The 23,816-nt window shown below is 40.0% G+C and overlaps 3 protein-coding genes across 6 annotated transcripts; 2 read left to right on the top strand and 1 right to left on the bottom strand.

The window, feature by feature from the left end:
* The first annotated feature begins 2,047 nt into the window (after nucleotides 1-2,047).
* On the top strand, nucleotides 2,048-6,327 carry dnajc9 (DnaJ (Hsp40) homolog, subfamily C, member 9). Its single transcript, XM_040001516.1, has 5 exons — nucleotides 2,048-2,413; nucleotides 4,931-5,071; nucleotides 5,351-5,605; nucleotides 5,791-5,877; nucleotides 5,973-6,327. The coding sequence occupies exons 1-5, from the start codon at nucleotides 2,240-2,242 to the stop codon at nucleotides 6,084-6,086; spliced, it is 771 nt and encodes a 256-aa protein (XP_039857450.1). The 5' UTR covers nucleotides 2,048-2,239; the 3' UTR covers nucleotides 6,087-6,327.
* A 14-nt stretch (nucleotides 6,328-6,341) lies between these two features.
* Nucleotides 6,342-17,545, bottom strand: fam149b1 (family with sequence similarity 149 member B1). 3 transcript variants are annotated; one of them, XM_040001507.1, is made up of 16 exons: nucleotides 16,885-17,545; nucleotides 14,761-14,877; nucleotides 13,916-14,060; nucleotides 13,163-13,311; nucleotides 12,846-12,989; nucleotides 11,807-11,968; nucleotides 11,552-11,736; nucleotides 11,313-11,455; nucleotides 10,604-10,672; nucleotides 9,974-10,086; nucleotides 9,419-9,643; nucleotides 8,662-8,785; nucleotides 8,400-8,525; nucleotides 8,117-8,198; nucleotides 7,446-7,583; nucleotides 6,342-7,291 (listed from the first exon to the last, which is right to left on the bottom strand). In XM_040001507.1, the coding sequence occupies exons 1-16, from the start codon at nucleotides 16,929-16,931 to the stop codon at nucleotides 7,209-7,211; spliced, it is 2,052 nt and encodes a 683-aa protein (XP_039857441.1). In that variant the 5' UTR covers nucleotides 16,932-17,545; the 3' UTR covers nucleotides 6,342-7,208. The 3 variants fall into 3 exon arrangements, with proteins under 3 accessions (XP_039857441.1, XP_039857442.1, XP_039857443.1); XM_040001508.1 differs by having other exon boundaries at nucleotides 8,662-8,737; XM_040001509.1 differs by lacking the exon at nucleotides 10,604-10,672.
* A 179-nt stretch (nucleotides 17,546-17,724) lies between these two features.
* On the top strand, nucleotides 17,725-23,339 carry ecd (ecdysoneless homolog (Drosophila)). 2 transcript variants are annotated; one of them, XM_040001510.1, is made up of 14 exons: nucleotides 17,725-17,852; nucleotides 18,038-18,261; nucleotides 18,370-18,487; nucleotides 18,651-18,738; nucleotides 19,792-19,970; nucleotides 20,263-20,455; nucleotides 20,629-20,757; nucleotides 20,860-20,985; nucleotides 21,094-21,179; nucleotides 21,285-21,388; nucleotides 21,799-22,057; nucleotides 22,268-22,335; nucleotides 22,435-22,640; nucleotides 22,744-23,339. In XM_040001510.1, the coding sequence occupies exons 2-14, from the start codon at nucleotides 18,057-18,059 to the stop codon at nucleotides 22,978-22,980; spliced, it is 1,998 nt and encodes a 665-aa protein (XP_039857444.1). In that variant the 5' UTR covers nucleotides 17,725-17,852; nucleotides 18,038-18,056; the 3' UTR covers nucleotides 22,981-23,339. The 2 variants fall into 2 exon arrangements, with proteins under 2 accessions (XP_039857444.1, XP_039857446.1); XM_040001512.1 differs by having other exon boundaries at nucleotides 17,731-17,852; nucleotides 18,019-18,261.
* The last annotated feature ends 477 nt before the right edge of the window (nucleotides 23,340-23,816 follow it).

Below are 23,816 nucleotides of genomic sequence, written 5' to 3'. Positions count from 1 at the left end.
AAGGTTGAAATATTAAAAAATGTATTTTACATAGACTTTAATCTGCTGATAGATTATTTTCAGGAGAAAATAATATAAAAAAAACAATGTTAAAAGGGGTCATTTATATATGGCATTATCACTTCAGACACAGCAGCTTTAACATCATTACACAGTAATCTGTCTGCAGCATCACCCGTTAACCTCAATCTTAGCATTTGATCATGCTGTGACCATATTTGAATGAGAGGATGGTTTTAAATTATTAGCTAGCAATAAGGCTAGCAAGCTTGGTAATCAAGCTCCACCCATAAGCTGTACAGGTTCAACACCTGCTAAATAAAGATGACAGCGATACTGAGATGAGTTGTTGAGAATATCAACTTTTCTGTAGGTAAACACTGTTGCATTTTTGCCACTGAGCTGCTGTTAGCTGCTGTTAGCTCTTGTTAGCTGCTATTAGCCGGTGTTAGTGAAAATTTCTTTGAAACAGATCAAACACAATGTGAGAGTAAAATCAAACCTTTAATAAGAGGAAAAGCGTGACTTTTAGGACACTCAGACCTAACATTAGCTGACATAGCGTTAGCTTATAACCAGCTGTTGTTGCATAGCTGGCATTTTCAGTTGGCCAGATGGGTTGCATGTCTAATCCACTAAAAATAAGTAATTGTGACAATTTGGGGGAATAAATAAGCATGTTTATGCACATTTGCATGTGTCGGAGCCCTGACTTCATTTAGGAGATGAGGCTTAAGGTGGGGAGGAAGAGAATGGCGTGGAAATGAGAAAGAAGAGAGAAAAATGAAAGACGAGTTGGAGAAGGAGAAAGACATAGTGAGGAAGAGATGATGACAATATAAAAGTTTCATTTATTAAATATTCATAGCTAGGAAAGAGCTATTTGTGATCTTTAAATTTAAAGTAACTTATAAGGCGTCCTACATGTAGGGTGGTCTCCACATAAAACACAAATGGCATTTCAAGTTTTTACAACAGATGCGGCACTTGCAAAGGAATACAAGAGACTGATGCTGATTTAGCTTTGATTGGTGGGAAATGGAGAAATGCTAAGCAGCTGTGGTAAGACAATAAGGGTTTATTCAAGAGAAAACACAAAGCCTTGCTGGTTTGTGGTAGTACCAGTGAAATGCACACATAAATACACTGAGCATGTTTACAGAATCAATTTGATAAAAGAGGTAGTTACAGTAACTATGAGAACAGCATTGCTTTCTATCTAATAAATAAACTAAAAAATACTTACTGTACCTTTAAAGTTTAAAGTATTTAACACTTTGCATAATCATAAACATGATATTACTGAATCATAATTAGTGATTTATTGATGTGTATATCTCTTAAACATTGTATTGTTAATGATTTTAATCACTTATATTATTATATTATTAAGTAAAGGATCTTGAATATGCATCTGCCATACAGAAAGAAAAGAAGAAGAGAAGAAGACAACAGAGATTTATGGATGTAGTGAAGGAGAACATGGAAAGGGTTGGTGCTAGGAAATGAGGGTCACCACAGCTGAAAGAAGAAGAAGCCTTATATGCATTTAATCTAAAAAATAATAAATAATGAAAGCTTTAATGTGTGGAGTACAGAGTGCAATAATAGTTAAAAGTAACAGATAAAATACATTAAACTTGAGTAAAGTATTTGAGTTACATTCCAACTGGTCCTATCTATGTATTCATTTAACTGAGTTGGGGACTGCAAGATTAAGGGTACTCTAGTTGTACTGTTTTAACACCAAACATGTATCATGTAAAAATGTATTAACATTTATAGTTTATAACATACTGGCAACACATTGAAGATGTTAAGTACATGTATACACACTATAAATACTATCTGAAAGACGTTTGGGAAATAAGTAAAGAAAAAAACGTTTTAAAAAGTTGTTCAAAACTATCTTTCCCCAAAGGATAAATCTTGTGTTATCTCTTGTGTAAAAGTGCGCAAGTTTTGTGTGAAAAACAAAGTCATGAAAGGCCTCATTACACATTCTGATAATGTCGGTCACGAGATCCAATCAGAAGACGTTTCTGTACGTTACGCAAGCGCGTCGATGCACGCAGTGGTCTCTGTGACAGGCTAGCGCGCCAAATTGATGTTACCGACAACAGAAAACAAATTAATGCTTAGCTAGCCACAAAACTACCCAGTACACGTCGCGGAGAGTCTTAGGACGAAATTGTTTTCCTGTCAAAGCTCAGACTGAGGCACCTGGTCCGCTGTCAGGATGGGTCTGCTCGAGCGTTGCCAGGAGCTTTTTAAGACCTCAAACTTGTATGAGGTTCTGGGAATCAACAAAGAGGCGACAGAGGCTGAGATCCGGAGGAGCTACTACAAAGTGTCGCTGAAAGTCCATCCAGACCGGGCTCCTGATGACCCGCTGGCCACAGAGAAATTTCAGGTGAACGCTCGTTGTTGTTGTGACAACACACATACACGCAGAGATTAAGCTAGGCTTGCGAGCTAGCTAACGCAGCTAACTGTAGTTGCCGTGAATAATCTCGCACTGTGCCATCACAGACTTCACCCCAGTAGCATCCAGTCGCGGGATTTGGACATGCGTTTGTGGTATCTACATGATTACAGAGATGTTTTGAGCATCCCCCAGTGATACTGAATTTTCACAATAATTCAGGTGCAAAACAGACTCGTTAGGTAATTTATATCCCACATATAAGTTACCCTGTAAACTGAATTCAACACTTTGCTTACTACCTCAAATAGAACCTGTCTTAGAAAGTCAAGCAGGCTAAACGAAACAGTTGAGAAACTAAGTCTCACATCTATGGTGAGAGCCATTATCCACAAATGGAAAAAACGTGGAACAGTAGTGAACCTTCCCATCAAAGACTCATCCAGGAGGTAAAACAAAATAACCCCAAACAACATCTAACGAACCTCACTTGTCTCTGTTAAAGTAAGTGTTCATGATTCAATGATAAGAAAGAGACTGGGCAAAAATGACATCCACTGGAGAGTTCAAAGGCGAAAACCAGTACTGATTAAAAAGACCACAAAGGCTCATGTCACATTTGCAAAAAAAACAAACAAAAAACATTGTAATGATCCCCACGCCTTTTGGGAAAATATTCTGTGGACTCGCTAGGCAAAGTTGAACTTTTGGTTTGAGTTACATCAGGGTGTAAAACGAAGACATAATTTCATAAGTATGATATGACGTTATTGTGATGGCCGCTGCTGGTTTAGGACCTGAATGACTTGCTGTTATGGATGGAACCATGAATTCTGAAAATGCAGAAAGTCCTGAAGGGGAATGTGTCAAGCAGAGACAAAAAAAAAAACAAAGATTATGCAGTGGCCTAGTTTAAGTCCAAACTTAAATCAGATCCAGATGTTTTGGCATGACATTAAACAGGCCGATCATGGTCAAAAACCTTCCAGTGTGGCTGAATTAAAACACTTCTGTTGTAAAGAAGAGCGGTCCAGATTGCCTCCACAGTGATGTGAAAGCCTCATTGCCAGTTATCACAAACACTTGATTGCCATTCTTGCTGCCAGTGGTGGTACAACCAGTTATTAGGTTTAGGGGTAATTACCTTTTCACATAGGGCTATATAGGCTTGGATCGACTTGAATTCCAAAAATAAAAGTATTTAAAATAGCACTTTGTATTTATCTGGGTTTTGTCTAATATCAAAATGTGTTTAGTGATCTAAAAAATGTCAGTGATATGCAAAAAAAAAAAAGGGGGGGGGGGCAGAAAACAGGGGAGGCAAATACTTCTTGCAACAAAACTGTTAATTTAGTGTTGTCAGGTAAAGGCACTTGCTAAGGTATTGGAAGTTATTGACCATAATGAATTAATGAATGACTGTAAATAATAATAATAAATTTTATTTTAAAGCACCTTTCAGAACACTCAAGGACACTGTACACAGCAGAATAATAAAAACAAGCATAAAAGCAGACAATATACAAAATCATATAATGCAAAACATAAAACAGATTTAAAATAGCAGAATGGAAAAGGTTATGTGGGATAAGCTATTTTGAACAGGTGAGTTTTGAATCTAGACTTAAAAAGAGAAAAGGAAGTAATATTTCTTATATCAGGAGATAGGCAATTCCAAAGTCGAGGTGCAGAGCAGCTGAAAGCCCTCCTCCCCATAGTGGCGAGGCGGGGGGAGGGGGCAGAGAGAGAAAGAGAAGAAGATGATTTAAGACGCCAAGCTGGAATGGTGATCTGAACCAAATCAGCGAGATATGGAGGGAAGAGAAGATGAATAGCCTTACATGTATACAAAAGTATTTTAAAATTGATGCGATATTTGACCGGCAGCCAATGAAGCTGTTGCAGGACAGGGGTGATGTGGTGAATAGATGGGGTCCTTGTGATAATAGCAGAGTTCTGGACACGTTGAAGCTTATGGATGGACTTTTGGGTGAGACCAAAAAGGAGTGAATTGCGGTAATCAATCCTAGAAGTAACAAGGTTATGAACAAGAATGGCAGTAGCATGTGGAGTGAGAAAAGGATGGACAAGATTAATGTTACACAATTAGAAATATGCAGACCGAGTGACATTATTGATATGCGAATTAAAAGGTAAAGTACTGTCGAGGATAACACTAAAACTTTTCATACATGGAGAAACGGAGACCGGTGAGTTATTGATAGTAATAGAAAAGCTATTAGTTCTAGATAATGTTGATTTAGAGCCTACCAGAAGAAGCTCTGATTTCTTTTGGTATATCAAAATGCCTATAATATAAAGGCTGTGGCAGCATCTCACAAATGTCTCTTGTCTAGTTCGTATATGTATATATAGGTGCGGCATTTTACAGACTAATATCAAGTAATGGCCTCAGTTCATCAGTGTTTCAATGCACCTCTAAATCAGTGTGTAATACCATAGTTTTCAGTAAGAGGTGTATTTTGGTGTAAAATGTCCCTACAGGTGTTGGGAAAGCTGTACGCGGTGCTGAGCGATAAGGAGCAGAAGGCTATTTATGATGAGCAGGGAGTGGTGGATGAAGAGTCTGACGTCCTGAAGCAAGACCGCTGCTGGGAAGACTATTGGAGACTGCTTTTCCCAAAGGTACCAGAGCACAGAGTGATTGTTGTTTTTTCACTAACATGACTCACTAATGAGTCACAGTGAATGTTGTTTGTCTGTCTGTGTCCCGGGATGATGTGACACCTGAAGCGAGTCACTTAGAGGAGGAGGTTACAGCAAATATATGGTCAGACTACACCTATGCATAATAGTAAATTGATGCAAGCATAATATATTTCAATTTGTTTGTTTGTTTTATTATTAATTCATTAATGTTCATATTAGTCTTCACAACATGCTGTCTTTCCACCCACCTCATAGATCACAGTCCAGGACATACTTGAGTTTGAGAAGACGTACAAGGGCTCTGACGAGGAGCGACAGGATGTGATCAAGCTTTACTTACAGCACGAGGGAGATATGGACACCATCACCGCCTCAGCTCTGTGCTGCTCCCAAGAGGATGAGCCCAGGCTGTGCAGCATGATCCAAGATGCCATCGATAGTGGCGAAGTAACAGCCTTCCCAGCTTTTACTCATGAGACCGAGAAGAAGAAAAGGGCCCGGAGGAAGAGGGTGAGAGAAGTGTTGGTGTTGAATCACAACTTATGTGCAGGGTTTTGTTTTGTTTTTTTGCCATGATTGTTAGATGGCCAAAAGTACTTGTAAAACTTTAATCATTGCTAATAATTTGTAAGAAATGAGTACAAAAGATAAGGCTCCAGCGTCTTTGAGCTTAATGATTGCACCTAACCTTGCAGGCTGATAGAGAGCGCCAAGAAGCAGAGGAAATGCAGAAAAAGATGGGGCTGGACGACCAGGATGACAGTCTTGTGATGATGCTTAAGGTGACAAATGCATGTGCAGATGTTAGAAAGTTTCAGGGGTATAGCTTGTTTATCCTCTGACTAACTTTGCTTTCTTCTGGTTTCCTTCTCTGCAGCAACGACAGCAGTCCAGAGAGCAAAATTTTAACAGTTTCCTGTCTGACCTGGAAGCAAAATACTCCAAGAAAAGTGCCCCAAAACCCCAAAAAGGAAAAAAAGCAAAAAAGTAAAATGTTCTAATATTAGTAGATACAATGTATGTAAGTTCTGGAAGATAACCACATTCACAAAACAAACAACTTTGGAAGAACATTCATATACACAGTTGTACAGCTGCATTCTGTAATCATTGAAATGATCAGCCTCAGTAGCTTTTATGTGACGCTGTATTTTGTCTCATTTGTTTTTTCTGTTAATCTTAAAAAATAAAAAAAGACCCAAAAAAACAAATAAATCCAGTTATGTAACACATCATTGCTTCACAGCGTTGTTTATTTATTTATTTTTATAAAACAGGTTAAAAGAAAATGCATTGCAGAAAATTGTTGACTTTTTTTCAAGCTTTGTGGCATGGCTGTCTGATAAATGATCCTGAATACATATAAATTTACCTTTTTGCAGTAACCCTGATGTTACCTGTCAAAGCACCCCCGCTTGGCTTAGCTTAGATTTAAAAACGTTACATCCCGTAAAATGTTTTGTACATACGTGACAAGCTATTTACAAATAAAGTTTAATATCACTGCCTCTTATGTTCCTTTTGCTGTCGTGTCATGCAGTTTAAAACCCACAGCCCCTCTCGTGATTTAAAATAAGCTCGTCTTTTTGTTTTCCTTCCTGTGTACGATGATATGCAAAGAGGCTATGGATAAATGCTTGTCGTGTCCCTATAAAAGATACAGTACCAAACTCTCTGATTTAGCTTCAGAGAGGAAAAAAAAGTGCTTTTTATCCTCTGTAATCCTGTCGGGATGAATGTGTTATTCCCTGCATAGTGGGTTCCTGGTACAACAACGCAGCACAGAGGATAATATACAGTACGTTCACATATAAATAGATATATACATATTTACATCATACATGAACTAAGGTCTAAATATGCAGCTCATACTGTACATGAAGATGGAGTTATTGTTAATAATTATTTCTGTTTGGCAGCCTCATAAGCTGATTTTTGAAGTACAAAAATAGGGTTTTAACAAAAATATTACAAAAGCAGCATAATATGAAAAAAAGAACCTGCTACTTCTGTAAAACAAAACTGTTCAGTGGGCACGGATGCTGCAGAGCATTGCACTTTGTTGCACTTTAATAAAGATGAGTGGCTCGAAAGTCTGGAGTTTAGAGGCAAACTACAAGCCAGGTCTGCTGGCTCTGGATGAGATGCCTCCTCGGGTGTGAGACCGAGACGGGACTGACGCAGGCACCAGTGGAGCTGAGAGGAAGAATTTTAAAAAAAAAAAATTATAATAATTTTAAGTTAATAAACAACCTTAAAACCGTACTTGCTGCTTCAATCTCCCGCATTTATAGTTCAGTTCTGAGGCCCGAGTATGAAAGAGTTTCATCAGCCACTTTAATCTACTGACCTGGGACAGGGGCTTGCGGGTCCGGCTCCTCTTCGTCTTTGATGGGCGAGTGCCCCAAGGGGGGGTGGGAAAATGAGTCCAAAAAAGACGAGCTGCTGATGCCAAGACTGATGCCCGTCACACCGATTCCAAGGGAGTCTGGTGCAATGAAGGAATAAATGAATGCATAAGTTATTAGGCGATGTGCTACGAAACGTGCCTTAAAGTGCATGTTCAAAACAGGAAACGGGCCGAGAAAAGCAGGAGTGTTAGCTCACAGTATCAGTGATTCACTTTACCCCAGGATGAACTGTTGAAGGTTATGAACTATGAGAGCAAATAAAAATGATTGTTTTATTGAAGTATATCCACACACTGAGTCCGCTATAACAAGCAGTATGATAACAATACTGCTTAGCTAAAACTTAACTAGAAGAACAGTAAAGGACGAATGAATAGAACAGAGCTAAAAGTAGCAGTGAAATGAATGGGATTGCATACATACAGAAGTGTATTAGCCTTTTTTTAAACAATAAAATCAACTTTTATTTAACTTTAAATGAACATATTTTGAACATGAGTAGTCGAAGAGGCAGATATAGTCTTACAGAGTGGCGTTCGGTAACCAGGGCAGTACATCACATCAAAATTTTTAATGGTTTCTTTTCAAATATTCAGGCTGAATTTCTGACCTGTGCCCACAGAGGCTCTGCCTGGCCGCCCCTGCCCAATGTTGTCCAATACTGTGAAGGATCGACGGTATGGAGTATCTGACTGAAAGCAAAGTGAGGCGTCAAACATGCTTACAATTCAGAACGTTAACCATACCAGCGAATAATATAGAGTTACTGATGCCATTGTGACCTGATCTACAATCTAATTACTGGAAAATAAAAAAAACATTACAGGACAGCTTCTCTATGGAGTCAGAAATGAAATGACTGTATTTTCTCTGATGATTAACCAGCATCTCACCCTGTAAGTGTGGGTTGTGTTGGGGCGAGAGAAAACGTCCAGTAGGTGGTGGCGATCCCTCGGAACTGAGCTGCCAGCTTTGTCATTTATAGCACTGTGGGCACGGCTAGATGGGCCCTTCTGGCGCTGGAGGGATATTTTAAAAAAGAAAAAGAGAAAAGGGCACAAAGTTGACTGTCTGGCTTTATCTACATTCATAAAACACTCTCTCTAGGTTTACTGGCACATTACTTAATTATCTACTTGGTGAGAGTGCCTGTACCTGTGCAGTTTTAGATGGCTGCCCTGAGTAAGATGAGTCTGGGTCTCCGGTGCTAATGGGCGGAAGGAGTGTGTTTCTGCTTAGAGGCAATGGTGGAGAGTTCAGTTGGTCACTGGCTGTGGGTCTGTGGATGTGTGGATGAAGACAGTTTTGTCATTTTATCCATGCTTCATTAATAGCTCCCCTTTTTTTAAAGAGATTTCAGAGGGGTTACTGTTAAACCCATAATAGAAGAGAGGATAAAGGCCTGAAGTTTAATTTACCTTTTCTGGGCCCTATGTGCACGCCTATTTATTGTCTAGATGCACATAGACTGCATTTCGTTGCCTTGGACTTGTGACATGTGCAATCACAATAAAGTTGAATTCTATTCTATTCTATTCTAAAATCAAGTTTGTTGAAAGCAGCCACAAATATGTGTCAGACAGAACTAAACTGAAATTCAGTCTGACATCCCAGAGAGCAGTTTACACTCTGATTTTCCAACATACTGGGTGCTTCTTCATATGCTGCACAATAGTTATACATGAACAATCAAGCACTAGTCAATCAGTGTGGAAGCTCACTACCCGACAACGTCTGACAACAGGCTGAGTCCTGCATGTGGCACTGCCACAGCCATAAGCTGAAATGGAGTCTGTTCTAAAGGCAAGTTCTCTCTACATCTGCAAAACTTCACAGGGTGTAGGAGGGAATGAGGAGAGAAAAAGGGAGCAATGTAGCAACTGGGGTGGGTTCTCGTGATGCTAAAACTCACAGACGTGTCCCACGGATGACCTCATCCATGGATCCCACTGCGCTCGACTGACTCGGATTGGGAACAAGAGGCAGGAGGGTTCGGGGAGGAGGGTTCCTGCGTCGGGCCGATTGTGCTGGGCGGGACAGCGAGGAAGAGCTCTGCTCCAGGGGTCGGCGAGGGCGAGGTTTGTTGGAGGGGACCGCGCTAGATCCCGGTCTGTGAGACGCACGCTCTTCTGGCTCCCTGAGTGGGAAGGAAAGAGAGCAAAACACGTTCGATGAATAGTCTGTTTGCAACCAGCCAACTGGCTGAGGACTCTGCCAAACAAGGTGTTAGGACCAGGGACAAAAACACTGCATGAATGATGCTCTGTACCTCTTGTTCTGCAAAATGTGTTTTTCAGTAAATGGAAAACTGCAAGATATCTTTGTCTCTTTTCTCTCTGAGTTAAAGATTTAAATCACATATTAGAATTCAGAATTGTGCTAAAATTAATTTCCCTGTTTGTTTTTAGTTTTTTCGTTTTTTTTAAAGCCACTGCTCACAGGTTAAGACAGTAATATGTGATCATACTGGCTTCTATCCGGCACACCCAGGTTCCTCTGCTGAAGGGGGATGCTGTGGATCACGATGAGGTCGTTCAGGTTGTGCTGAGTCGCGGCTGCTCCTACAGGGACTCTTCCAGCCTGGGGTTTGGTGTGAGATGAGTGACAGATAGTAATGAGACAGATGGGATGAAAAGTAAAAGATGGAAATGATTAAGGGGTCAAGGAGGGGAGGGAGATAGGAGGGGACAAAACACATAATATAAGAAGAGGCTAATAGGGCTAGTTATTTCCATATGTATAGTGCAGAAAAATTGCCAAGAAATGGTTATTCGTCATGCAGTGATGTAAGGAGGGCCCCATATTTGCTATGGCACCAAAAAGACAACAGTCATAACACTAAAAATGCAACAAAAACAATAAGTAGCAAAAGAATACATTCCAGCACTCTCCTAAAAAAGGAAGGCTCTAACTACAGTTAAACTTGTACATGTTTAAAGTAAGTTGCAGTTAATGAAAAAGATAAACAGATGGCGACGCTTCAGTGTTAATCAACAGTCACAAACACGTTTAATCTAGAGGTAAAGATAATGAGCCGCTGTGGACGGCATGCACACAGCATGCCACCATTTTGGCTCTAAGTGAGGGAGTTACATACACTGGAAGGCCTTTTCTGCTTTTTGGATTTCCGTCTGGACTTGTGCTTTGAGCCCCTTGACTTTGTGTTCTTTAAGTGAGAGTGGAAGAGGGCATGTCCAAAGAAAGAGACAGTGGATAGAAAGGAAAGGAAGGAAGAAGTGTAAGTGAGAAAGAGGGTAATAAGAACAGAAGAAAATTGGATAAAAAAATAAAAAAGAATGACCAAAAGAGATGAAATAAGACAAAATACATTGGCATGGTGAAGAGTGGAAAGTGAAGAGGGAAGAAAAGAAAACAGTTAATGAACGGAAGCGCTGAAAGAGTGAAGAGCAACAGGCAGGGGTAATAATTAAGTGTGAACTCTGGAGGAGACACATATGGCTCTAGGTAAAATGAGTCTTACCTCAATCCATACAAAAAATGTATTCATTAACTCTATAAGACTAAACTTGCCAATTCAAATGACTTCTTTTCAGTTACTACATTGTCATTATTAAAGTGAAGAAGTCGCCACAAAAAAAGAGACACTTTTTTAAATATACAAAGGAAATCTATAACTATTTATGTTCTTCTATTATAACATAGTCACTTAGTTTGATGGCATCTACTAAAAGGAAAAAAAAATTAAATTTTGACCCTCCTGATAGTCATGAAAGTGAAACGAGGCCCACAGTCTGAACTCCCTTAGACGCACCCCGGTTCCTCCCATTACTCCTCAGACCACTGACCTGGAACTGCATGCCAGCTGTGAGTGGGGGCACCCGGCTCTGGCCAAGTTTGGGCAGCATCGTGGGCAGCGTGGAGAGCAGCATAAAGGGATTCTGGAAATCTTGCTGCACGGGGCTCAAGTTCCCAGAAATATTTTCATCATCTGCCAATGACAAATTTAAAACTGTTGTGCATAAGAATGTCGATTTGTTAATTAGAGTTCAGCCTAACGCACGCAAACCAGTCAAATTCAGCCTACGTGAAGTGCAGCATTCCCAGTGGCGTTGAACCAGCTCTTTCATGCAGCCAATGAGCTGCCGCCACACATCATCAAACAGCAGATCGAGAACAGCGTGGCGGCGACACCGGTATGGTGAGACTGGGGGCAGACATTTATGCCTCCGACTCGACTCGGAGCAATCCTGTTCCCACTGGTCATCCTCCCTGCAGAAATAGGATCTTATAAGAAAATGAACAACACATAAACAGCAATTCTGAAAACAGAGTAACTTACAAGTCTGTGCTATCAAAAGCAAGATATTCCTCCATCTGACCCTCTAGTTCAGTCACTCTATTCTTGTCATGGCTGCCAATGCCGCTGGAGGTACCAGGCTGAGCATCCAAGTCTGGTGAATTGGATCTGATCAGATGTGCTCTCCGGCCCTGCACATTCAACCTTACCCCCACCAAGAGAAGACGAGACTTAGTTAAACAAGGTCATTTCCATAAAAACTAAATCCCTCATATTCAGCAGACAACCACATCTTGAAAAGTAGAATTAACATAATTTTAATATGTACAAACAGGCTTAATCTAATCTCTTTTATATCAACTCGATTTACGGAAAAACTAGTTAGATAGCAGAGCAGCCTAATTCCTACTAGTCTATCAGTTAAAAGTGTGAGTCAAAGCATCATTTTCTCAGAACCATGATACCCACCATGACTTTGGCTCAGATTATTAATTAAAAAGCCAGAGGATCTAGGTCACAAAACCAGAGTCAGCCAGGACTCCTCTATAATTGATGCAAAAACAGGAGTAATCTGGACAGCCAACATCCACTCAAGACAGACAGACAGAGGCATTGCAGTTTTTCTTTAAATAATAAAGCAAGATATGGCTCTTTTGGGCTTTGAACATACATAACTGCTGTAAACTGTTCCATAGTTAGTTAGTGTTAACAGAGTTTATTGACAGTAATGGCTGATCATTCTTGTCTCTGCTGTTTCAGAGTATAAGCTGAAGACTGACTGATAAAACAAAGTATAATGTCCATTTTAAGCGGCAGTGACAGGCTGTTCTGAGTAACGTCTGACATTCCTTCAGCCAAGAATGATAAAAGCGATAACATATCAGCCATAATTATGTGGACACAAATCAAACATAACAGCCTAAGATACTATCTAAACTCCACCCTCCAAGATAACGCTAGATCAGATGGTGAGATACCACTCACACACGCAGAGATATCTTCGTATATCTGAGAGAGATGCAACAGGTGATCTCTAACCTTATGTATCGACTCAGTGCAGAGTTGAGACTTTGAGACTTACTCTGTTCCTTCCCTGTCTTTCTCCTGGGGTTTAACGCTGCTTTCTTTGCCCGCTGACAGCCTGCTGGAAGCGCTGCCTTTCCCTGAGGTAGTATACCACTGGAAGCCTTCATCACTGGGACACAGCAGCTGAGTCCCCAGGATACTGAGTGACACACACAATGAATATGTAAAACAAGTGTGATTCTGTGGAAGAATGGAACACCTTTACAGGTTTTTCTCCACAATCAGAATTAGTCTTTGATCCCACTGCTGCCCCATTTCATTGGGAATTTAAAAAAAGGGCTGGCAGATGATAGGAGACGGCGGATTAAATACCGAAGATGAGGGAAACGTGTGGCCCACTGCTGACATTCATCCTGGAGCCCCTGGAGTATCCCTCCCCCACTGCCTCTTCCCTCATAAAGATCTTTGTCGATCTCCTCAAACATTTGCTGCACCTGCCGTGATGCCGCCTTGTCAAACTCCTATGGGACGGAAACAGGAACACAGGAAAGAGAGTTATTCTTCACGACTAAAACTCCCCACATTTTACTTACTGGCAACATATCGCTATTCAATACAAGCAACAACGTGCATGATAATTAGCGCCTACTCTCTTGAGGTGCATTCAAGTGTCAAGTTGTTCATGTCATAAAAAAAGGTCAGGGCGGAGAACGATGTATATTTAAAAGATGTCTCTTAACTGAGAGTTTTTGCTTCTCAGAAGCAACTTGAGGACAAAGAAACTAAATAAATCATTGAGTCCTAAAAAAGTTTTGTAGAAACAGCTTGGTCAAGCAGAATCAGACTTTGTGTGTACAAACAAACATCCACTATACTATATAAATACTGTTTTCATCTGTCTTCTTCTAAATGTTTCCACAAATTTGTGAAAAAGAGGCAAATGTTAGTGACTAAATGAAAATCTAACACAGGACTGCAGCAATGTGTTTGTGTCTATAATAAGACAACAGAAAAAAAAAGAAGAAAATCAACATATCTAGTGTTTTAGTGTGCACAGTGTGTACATCCTTTGTTTTACAGACAGAGTCAGGCTGGCATCAACAGTTTTCTCGTGAGCAGACTTACATCGTAGCCCCAGGAGAAAACAGAGCTCCTCTCGGTGGAGATGCCAGTACCCGTGGAGCTGTGAATACCTAACCAGGACTGGCTGGAGTCTACTGAGATGACAGTGGGGCACTGAGAGTGGCCTGAAGCAGCAGATGTCTCTGAGCTAAGCACAAAGACAAAACCGTTATGTAGCCTGGCTGTAAAATCAATGTGAAGAACCAAATGCCCTATATGAAGTGTCCTGTGTTTCTAGCACTCGTTCTTCCTTTTCAACACACGATTTCTCTTTTCATCAGTTTTTCTTGTACCAGAAGAAACGGAAGAAACCAACAACTTGTATAATCTGAAAAATAAGCCTCTGTTACTCCGCTGAGGGAATCGAACTGGTGTCAGCTGCTGATATTATCAAGGTGGAAAGTGTAGGCCAAATGTCAAGGCAATTGAATATTCTAACAGGCTGCCTCATATTTTATTCTTTTAACTGCGCATCTGAAGGAGGCAATGTGATATGAATTAATCCGCTGCTTCTGGGTGTCACATAGCAAGAGCCCTGAGAATCAGTTGTCTGCTCAAGATGGTGTAACATTACAAAATACACAAGCATGAGAATGTGTGTATGTGTGACTGGTTGCAGGCTGTTTTATTTCAGCCTTATTCTGGTGTTGCTTAGGTTTGTCTGCTTACATAACAGCCAAGAAGCAAGGCTTGACTACTCTGCAGTCATTTTGTAACATACTCTAGGCACTTATTTGAGCACAGAGTTTCTTAAGTACCACTGTCTTTGTTCTCACACAGATTTCAATACAATACTGTAACAAGCCTGGCGTGTGAGTCCTTCTGCAGAATGACCAGGACTCAGTTACCTGTTGTGCGCAGAAGCAGCTTCCTGCAGGTCATGGAGGTAGCACGGAGGGGTTTGGTTGTCGTCTGCTTCTTCTGGAAGAGGATGGTGGTCAAGGCTGCTTCGAGACAACCCACGACTGCAATAAAGACAGATTTAGAGCATTCAGTGAAAAAGCAATCAACAAAAGAGTGTGCAATTGCATTTTGGGATGCTAGGGAAGGATATTAATATGTCAGCTCCAACTACCAAGTCTGAATCTGAACACTGTGTTGAAATACAATAGAAAAAAGCATGCATGCAACTAAGGTGTGCAAAAGCTCCATTACCATGAGTCTTATTAAAATTAATTTTGCAATGAGAAACACAGCCTGTATAAAAGGGAATGATAAGGTCAAAGCAGATTACGATGGATCTAAAGGAATCAGATGTAGAGTCCCTATTATAGTCACTGATGAACTTATGGCACATATACAGTGCTGTGAAAACTATTTGCCACCCTTCCTAATGGCTGATTCAGATCATCAGTCAAATGTTAAGATTCGACAAAAATAACTCTGGTAAATACAACATTGAGTTTTTAAATGGATGTATGGGTAAAACCTAATAACTGGCTTTGCCACCCTTGGCAGCAAGAACTGCAATTTAGAGTTTGTGTTTGCGATAACAGGCAATGCTTAAAATTCACTAGGGAAGAATTTTGGCCCACTCATCTGTGTAGAATTGTCATAACTCAGCCACACTGGTGGTTTTTTGAGCATGAAAGGTCATGCCAAAGCATCTCAATCAGATTTAAGTTCAGACTTTGACTAGGGCACTGTAAAACCTTAATTTGTCACCTCCATTCAGAATGCATTTGCTGGTGTGTTTCGAATTATTGTTCTGCTGCAGAATTCATATTTCCATCAATTATGCTTCATCTAGGTCCTGGGGCAGCAAAGCAGCCCCGGACCATCATACTACCACCACCATGTTTGAATGTTGCTGGCAGTTCTTTTTATGAAACGCTGAGTTAGTTTTACACCAGATAAAACAGGACATAAACCTTGTACAACATTCAACTTTTGTCTCATCAGTCCAAAGATTCTTTTCTCAAAAGTCTTCATGAAGGGATCACCAAGATGTTTTCTGGCAAACGAGATGAGGCTTTGTTTCTTTCTGGTCAGCAGTGGGTTTTGCCATTGAACTCTCCCCTGCATGCCATTTTTGCCCATTTTCTTTTTTTTGTTGTTGTTGCTGAATGATGAACACTGATCTTAATTGAGACATACGAGGCCTGCAGTTTTCCAAAAGCCTTAGAAATGGCTTTGTCACCATTTCCAGAATAAAAAAATCCAGTGAATTTGTTTCTCAGCTGTTTTTGAGTTTATGTAGATTGTGGCTCAGTGTGTTGCTTTTTGAGATCTTTTCACCCACTTACTTAAATTATTTCTTAATTCAACAGGTCTGGCAGTAATCAAGCCTGGGTGTGGCTAGTGAAATTGAACACAGCTTTCCAAACAATGTGGTTAATTTATGGCATAACAAAGGAGGGCAAAGACTTTTTCACACAGGGGCAGGTAGGTTTGGATAGCTCCCCCCGAATAAATGAAATCATTTAAAAACTGTATTTCACGTTTAGTTGAAATCTAAATCTTTGTTTAATATTTACTCATATTTGTCTATTTTTTCGCTGCACTGTAATATGACAAGATGACATGAAGAAAACAGACACCAGTGAAAACAGCTGGAGATTATGTGTTTTTTAAACATTACACTGTGATTACACTTGATTCCATTGTATTTGCCCATAGTGTTGGTTTTGTATCTCTTATTGACTCAATCTCATTAAATAAATGTCTACATTTCATTCTTATGGCTTGACAGCTTTCTCTGGAGAGAAAATAAATAGAGTGGGTGGTATGAAATAAAAATGTGACAATCAACTAAAATGAGCTGATTGCCATGTTCACACTGCATCTGTCTAAAATAGACCACGGGCAAGCTGGAATATCGCCACATCGATCAACACAAATAATCATTTTTACTCTTTCTGTCACTAGTGTAGGTTAACAGTCAATCATCAAACCCCTCTCCACTGAATAATAGCAGCATTCAATAACCGTTAGGGAAGGAAAAAAATAAAGAAATTATGTCAGCTACTCACATCTCGAGTTTGTGCGATACAGGTCTCCGGTTGTATCGTGAAATCATTCTCCTTTGCCTCCGTTTTATATGCTCAAACCCTCTCCTCTCCTCCTCGCCTCCACTTCCAGGACGCTCAGGGAACGGTTCAGATGGAGCTCTGACATTTCCTCTAATATTAGCCCGCAGATACTCTGGATAGAGACGCTGTTTCTTAACGGCTGCAGCTAAGCTACGTCCAAAAGAACTAAGCTAGCTACTGGTACGAGGGTGGCCAGATAATTAAAAAAGGCACAAATAGCATCATACAATTTCCACATTCCCTCATAAAATAATACTTGGTTTACTAAATGAGCATATTAGGTAGCCCAGAAGTTCACTATTAATTACGTTTCTCTCGCTATATATATATACATATACATATTTTTTTTTTTTTAATGAGTGTTTAACGTTATTGGAGCAAGCTATCGCCAGCTCATAGGATATTCTTTGCTAAAGCTAGCATCACCACCAACAACAAAAATAACGCGGGTGTCATGGATACGCAGCTTCGTTGCCCCGAGGGATCGCGGGAAATGTATTTCAGGCCAACTAAATGTTTCTAGAAAGCCAAAGGCTGCATACTTCAATTCCCAGCATTCATTGCAATAGCAAGTTGCGTTTATAAAATGTATTCGCCGGTCATTTTAACTGTAATTTTAACTAAACGCAAGATATGTATTCATCACATTTAGTGGAAAATTAGACTCATTATATAATTTGCATTTATGTAAAGTAATATAAAGTATTTTTTGAATCGGTAAAACCGCTACAGAAACAGAAGGTAGGAACTCTGTTTATTATCTGTTTGGCGAGGACGACTGGAATTCGTCGTAGGACCTAAACAGTTACAGATGGCGTGAAAGAAACGTACTTAGGAATAAGCGTAATAAGAGCCGCTCCAGAATATACTAACACAACATAACCAATTTAAAAGGAAGACAAGACAAGGTAAGGCCGAATAAAGCTTTCAAGAGGTTGTCGTGACAATCACTAGTAAAACGTTGAGTTTATCTAGAAGCCTACGATTTCCTCTCTTTATTTCCATCTAAATTTAAAGTCATAATATAAAAGCAGACATTGCCGACCTTTCATATGTCTTTCCACATCGCTTTAGCGTCGTATCTTTTCATTAGGTCTTTTAAAACTGCTACTATGGAAGCTCTGCAGAGGAGAATGATTGAGGAGGACATGGTCCAGTACAAGCTCTTTTTGATCCAGCCAGGCAGCTCTTCTTCACAGCAGACTGAGGAACGTCTGACACATCTAGTAGAGGAGATTTTGGCAAAGGTTGCCCCTCTTCTGATACAGTACATCTGGCAGCATCAGCCAATCAACCTCAAGTATCACCCTGAGAAAGGTAGAACTTTTTCAGCACCCCAGAAAGGAAGCAGCATGCTGTATGTCTTTACGTGGCTAACACTCGGTACACACACTAACGGCTGGCGTGTATGGATCTCATTCACAGGAGGCATTCCTGCTCACATTGGTGGGAGCACTCAGTTTGGAGACAATGTTGAGGACGAGTGGTTTATCGTTTATCTCCTGCTGCAAATCACGGAGGCTTTCCCTGAGCTTGCAGCAAGGTAAGGGTGATCCTGCTCATAGTTTCTAAATATTTATAAACTCAGAGCAGAGTTTGCACAAAATAATAAAACAAAAGTATCAATAAATAAATAAACACACCCTATTAAAATTCTCACCAGTCATTTATGTCTTTGTTTCCAAAATAATTGTTTATATGTGCAGAGTTGAGGATAATGATGGGGAGTTTCTTCTGATTGAAGCAGCAGATTACCTTCCTAAGTGGCTGAATCCAGACACAAGTGAAAACAGGGTGAGTTTTCCACATGACATGGCAGAGTTGACAGTACTGGAAGCACTGTATGTTTAAGCCCAAATAATTCACTGCCTCCCACAGCATACTACACAGTTATAAACTGATCCCCAGGCAAGCTTTGGTTTCATTTTAGACCTCCCTACTGATACGTTGAAATGCAATTCACAACACAAGGGTTGTATGTCAAAATAGTTTTCATTTTAAATAAAAAAAACCTTAATTAGTGCTTAAAATGGTTGTCTGTAAAGACTTTCTCATCGGTCAACTCAGATCTTAAAGAAAAAGGCTTATTCCAGCTATTAAGGGCATCTACCTCCAACTGTACCTGCATATGGCCCACGACATTATCAAGGATCACAGCCATCTGGCACACCAACTAATCTGCTTGTTTCCCATTAAAGAACAGTCTTTCTTATCAACCAAGTGTTTGGTCAAGTGTTAATCTCATTGTCATCTTCAAGTTTGGACAGAAATGATCTGACACTTTACTGCAATGCAATGTGCAAGCCAGGTTAAATAATCCCACTGGCACTACTGTGTACACTTGTCACTGCGCAATTTCTCATGTGTAGTAACGCTGCATACTGCACGCCTATAATTTTAAGAATGTATATCCATTTATGACTTTTAAAAATTCTATTTCTGTCTCTAATAGTATTTTAATTTTAAATTTAGATTGATTTAGTGTTGTTTATTTTATTTTATTTTATTTTTTAAATCTTGTTAAATTTTTAGATTCTTGGTGACTTTTTTCCCCTCATCTTGTTAAGCACATTTCATTGTAATGTTGACCCCGTGTTAAGCTCGACTTACAATGCACCCAATTGGATAGAATTACTTATCATCATGCTTCATTTTTGTTTGTTTTCAATTTGACTTTTCCTGATTAAAGTTAATGCTTAAGTGGAATAAACCAAGCCTGGAATGAACAAGCTTGAAAGAAAACATGTAAAGACTTACCTGCACAGCCCTTTTAAATTTTGTTTACTTGACACTGCCAATTTTTTGCTAAGTGTAGGCTTTTTTTGCACCACTCCTTTTCTTTCTCAGGTCTTCCTATACAAGGGAGAGTTGCATATCCTTCCCTGCCCATCTAAATCCACTTCAGTGGGCTTTTCAAAAGATGTGGTACCCAGTGTGGCACAAGCTCTGGAGCTACTTTACACCCACCCAGAAGTCTGTCGGGCAAGCTCCAAGATTTCTTTAGCACTGAAGAAGAGACTAGAGGGGTAAGAGGGATTCCACATATAATCAATATTCAGTATTCAAAAGTAACATCATGATAAATACTACTGACAAAGTAACTCTGCATGCATCAACTGGCACTCAGCCTATTTCAGTTACATAGTTTCCTTAGGGATAAATAGAGCATTCTGATTCTGTGGTTTCCAGCTGCATAGACAGGGAGAGCACTGGCTACATGATATTGGCTATTTAAAACAACAGAATACAGGGTGCTGAATCACTGTTGTGTACTAGAGGAATACAGTTTTGTAACATATTCTTTTTCTTTCCCCTCAGGTATCCAGGGAAGATTAAATCTGGCCTCCACCGTGCCCACTGCTTCATACCTGCAGGTATTGCCACTGTGTTGGCACAGCGACCAGACCTCATTGCACCTGCAGTTTCAGCATTCTACCTGCGGGATCCAGTAGATTTGCAGGCGTGTCGAACCTTCAAGACGTTTCCTCCTGATACACGAGTCCTCACTTTGGTAAATACATCCATGTATATCTGTACTTTTTAAAAGGTAATATCTTTGTTCAGAACTGTTCTGTGTTGTTTTATAAATGCTTATTTTATGTACAGGACTGTAATTAGTGATTTGTATTTATTTATTTTTTGGGAGGGCGTCTGTTTCCCCTAACCTTGAATAAATATTTTCAGGTGACGTTCACCCGGTGCCTGTATGCCCAGCTCCAGCAGCAACAGTTCACCCCAGACCGGAGGAGTTTTTTCACCTTACCTCCTCATTCTCATTCCCAATACAAGGCTCATGAGCTTGGCTTGAAGCTGGTGATTCATTATCTATCTTTGTACTTCGTACTTTGTACTGCAGATAACAGGGTTGTTTTATTATGTAAAAGTCATAATCTTGTGCTCATGCTGTACTCCCAGGCCCACGGCTTTGAGATCCTGTGCTCTAGGTGCAGACTGCCTTCATCAGAGCCTAATGCCCCAGTCAGTTGTAACCCACAGTGGAAAGGCTTTATGGAGAGTTTGAGTAGGAATGGCTACTTCCATGTATGTCACTTTTTTTCATGCATGCACATGGCTAAAGTTGCAATACAGTCAGCATTTATCTTTGGAGCGCATTTTTAAAAAATGTGTTTGCACTGTTGTCAAATGCAGGGAGAACTGGAAGGTTCAGCACGTTACAGAGAACTTACAAGATCAGCAGAAAACTTCTTCAAACAGTCGGTTGCCTCAAAATCAAGGTAAAGACTTAAGCTGTTCACAGTGTGAATATGTATGCCAATGTCATCTAAGATATCTATTTGAATGAACCTTTTGTGTGTGTGTGTGTGTGTGTGTTGCCTCAGTGCTTTGTCCCCAGGTGAGGAGGTTCTCCAGCTGCTGCACAGCTGTGAACCATTCAACTTGGAGGAGATGAAGAAAAATGAGTCACAGCTCCCCCAAGAGGACAGTGAGTGAAAATCATGTCTAGAAACTGGCAAAATCTTATTTAAATAATGTGTGAGTGTAAATAATTGTCTTTCTTAATACTGAAAGACATTAGTCACATTTGCCAAGTGATCCATGAAGGCACAATGTGGGGATACTTAATTTAGACCTCAGTTAAGTGTAATTTTCCTAGCTAGGGTAAGAACACCTGTCTGTCTCTGGAAGATTTGTATGTTAGTTGTTAAGCATTGTAACTTTTATATGACCTTGCTAGAAAGTGAGCATTGCCTTTGTCTATCTCAGCCACCTAAGATTCTTTGCCTTGTGCCAGTTTCTTTCAGTGTCTGTCCTTTTGTTATTCTTCCCTCATTCTCTCCATTTTTTTCTTACGGCCATTTCCCATAATTAGTTTTTCTCTTTGTCAACCTCCAGGTGATAGCTGGCTGGATATCACAGCTCAGGATTTGGAGCAGCTGTTGCAGGAGAGAAGTGGGGGTAGAGCTGATGTTGGCAGCCAAAACTCAAGTTCCACCAAACAGAAACAGCATGCCGGGGATGCAGAGGAGAGGGGAAAGGAGAAGGAGGACAACATAGAGGAAGAGGAAGCTGGTTACAGCCTGGTAGCTATCAGTCAAGGGATGAAGAACTTCCTCAAGGCCATGTCTTCGCATGAAGGTGCAGAACTGCCCTGGTGAGACTAAGTGACTTTGTAATCTTGTTGATTTTTGTTCATATTTAGCCAAAAATCTATCAGATTTTAATATCCATATGGATGTAGTATGAGCATAGTTTTCCCTTAATGGTCTCCCTGAGCTGTAAATTGGTATTTGTATATTCTTGCAAGCCTAATTTATTTAGGCCTACATTGTCATACTGACAGTCTTTTTCATTTCTATTCCAGGAGCAGTGCAACCCAGCCTTTTAATATTGATCCAGACTCAATGGCCAATGCACTGGGAAGACTACTTGGTATGTAATTTGCCAACAGTGAAATATGTGGTATGAACTTGATACAATTTTGTTTTTAAAATCATTAATGAATTTGTCTTTTTTTTTCTTTCTTTCTAGGAGGCAAAGACGAAGAGCTGGATTCAGATGATCTTGATGATTCAGATAATGATGAGGAGGAGGAGGAGGTAGAAGAGAAAGAAGATGGCTTCTGTGGTCAAGCAGAGATGAAAGGAACAGAAACTCTGGACAGTCTCAAAAGATATATGGACCAAATGGATGAGGAATTGATGAAGACTAATGTAGGACAAAGCTTCAAGCGAACGGTAAACTCTCGTAACACGCCTTCCTTTGCTAAGATAAAAACTATTCAAAAGATATGCGCAGGACACAGGTGTCACCCTAAACCTATCTTTATCGTATCTGCAGAATTACAACAAGGCAGGAGCAAGCGGCGACTCCTCTCACCCTTCTGCCAGAGATGATCTCCCAAGGGATAACAAACTGGAGGAGAAAGAGGAGGAGATCCAGCCCTTAGATGTGGATGTCAATTTGGTCACAAACTTGCTGGAGTCCCTCAGCTCCCAGGCTGGGCTGGCAGGACCAGCTTCCAATCTGCTGCAGAGCTTGGGCATACATCTACCACCCAACTCTGATCCCGCATAAAGGGCAGGAAGTAGAATCAAATAATTTATATGTGTCATTTGACCTAATGAGATGTGGGAAGTTAACAGCACAGGAAAGACCAGCAGCTAAATAAATAAACACCAGACACAGTGTGCTTGATGGAAGCACTGAAATTACTTGTAACACAGATGAAGTTAATATTAAAAAAAAAACCTTAAATTCATCTGTTTGAAATTACAGTTAACTGAAAGTGAGATTTTGCAGCAAATGAGCATTTATATCAGGTTAACTGTAAATTTTTAATACCCGTTGCTTTGTGTCATTGTTGCATGCACTTATGGTGGTTTTTGTTCTACTACAAAAAATATTTTTCTAAATAAAGCCATTTTTCATTCTTATTTTTTATTCAAATTGTCAGCATAATTCACATTTTCTTAGCATATTCAAGTGTAATTTAAAAAAATAATGCATATGAACATTTTCCAAAAAGCTCAAGAATGACTAGGAAGCAATTTGGCTTCTAATAAAAATGTGAAATACTCAATTACAACAAAAAGAACAGCAGCACTAGAATGAGTGTTCAGCTCTTTCCACATGTGAACCTCCTTCTCATCTGACATCTCTGCAGTCAGATTCATTCAAGGGCAACTTTTGTCTGTCTCTGGTTAAGTATTAATTCAGTTAACTAAGCGAATTTAAATTGCTAACTTGTTTTATGATGTTAACTATCTGTGTCAACATTCTGTCATTGTCATCCCTTTTCCTCTGAAAGCTGTCAGGGTCATACGAGGACTACTTCTAGAGATGTTTAGCACGTCCGCTGATAAGAGCTCTCAGAAATTACTGTCATAAAACTGGAAACGACTCACACTTAT

The sequence above is a fragment of the Simochromis diagramma genome, unplaced genomic scaffold (assembly GCF_900408965.1).
Source record: "Simochromis diagramma unplaced genomic scaffold, fSimDia1.1 OVJJ01000421.1, whole genome shotgun sequence".
NCBI lineage: Eukaryota > Metazoa > Chordata > Actinopteri > Cichliformes > Cichlidae > Simochromis > Simochromis diagramma.
Note: the sequence above shows the minus strand (reverse complement) of the source record. Positions and strands in the feature narration are given on the sequence as shown.

Excerpts from the sequence above, each read along its gene's own strand:
- dnajc9 (XM_040001516.1), top strand. The coding sequence starts at position 2,240 with ATGGGTCTGCTCGAGCGTTGCCAGGAGCTTTTTAAGACCTCAAACTTG. Across the intron at positions 2,414-4,930 it reads TGGCCACAGAGAAATTTCAG|GTGTTGGGAAAGCTGTACGC; the intron begins GTGAACGCTCGT and ends ATGTCCCTACAG. Across the intron at positions 5,606-5,790 it reads AAAGGGCCCGGAGGAAGAGG|GCTGATAGAGAGCGCCAAGA; the intron begins GTGAGAGAAGTG and ends CTAACCTTGCAG.
- fam149b1 (XM_040001507.1), bottom strand. The coding sequence starts at position 16,931 with ATGATTTCACGATACAACCGGAGACCTGTATCGCACAAACTCGAGAT. Across the intron at positions 13,312-13,915 it reads TTTTCTCCTGGGGCTACGAT|GAGTTTGACAAGGCGGCATC; the intron begins GTAAGTCTGCTC and ends TCCGTCCCATAG. Across the intron at positions 11,456-11,551 it reads CTGGGAATGCTGCACTTCAC|ATGATGAAAATATTTCTGGG; the intron begins GTAGGCTGAATT and ends TGTCATTGGCAG.
- ecd (XM_040001510.1), top strand. The coding sequence starts at position 18,057 with ATGGAAGCTCTGCAGAGGAGAATGATTGAGGAGGACATGGTCCAGTAC. Across the intron at positions 19,971-20,262 it reads CTGAAGAAGAGACTAGAGGG|GTATCCAGGGAAGATTAAAT; the intron begins GTAAGAGGGATT and ends CTTTCCCCTCAG. Across the intron at positions 20,758-20,859 it reads ATGAGCTTGGCTTGAAGCTG|GCCCACGGCTTTGAGATCCT; the intron begins GTGATTCATTAT and ends CTGTACTCCCAG.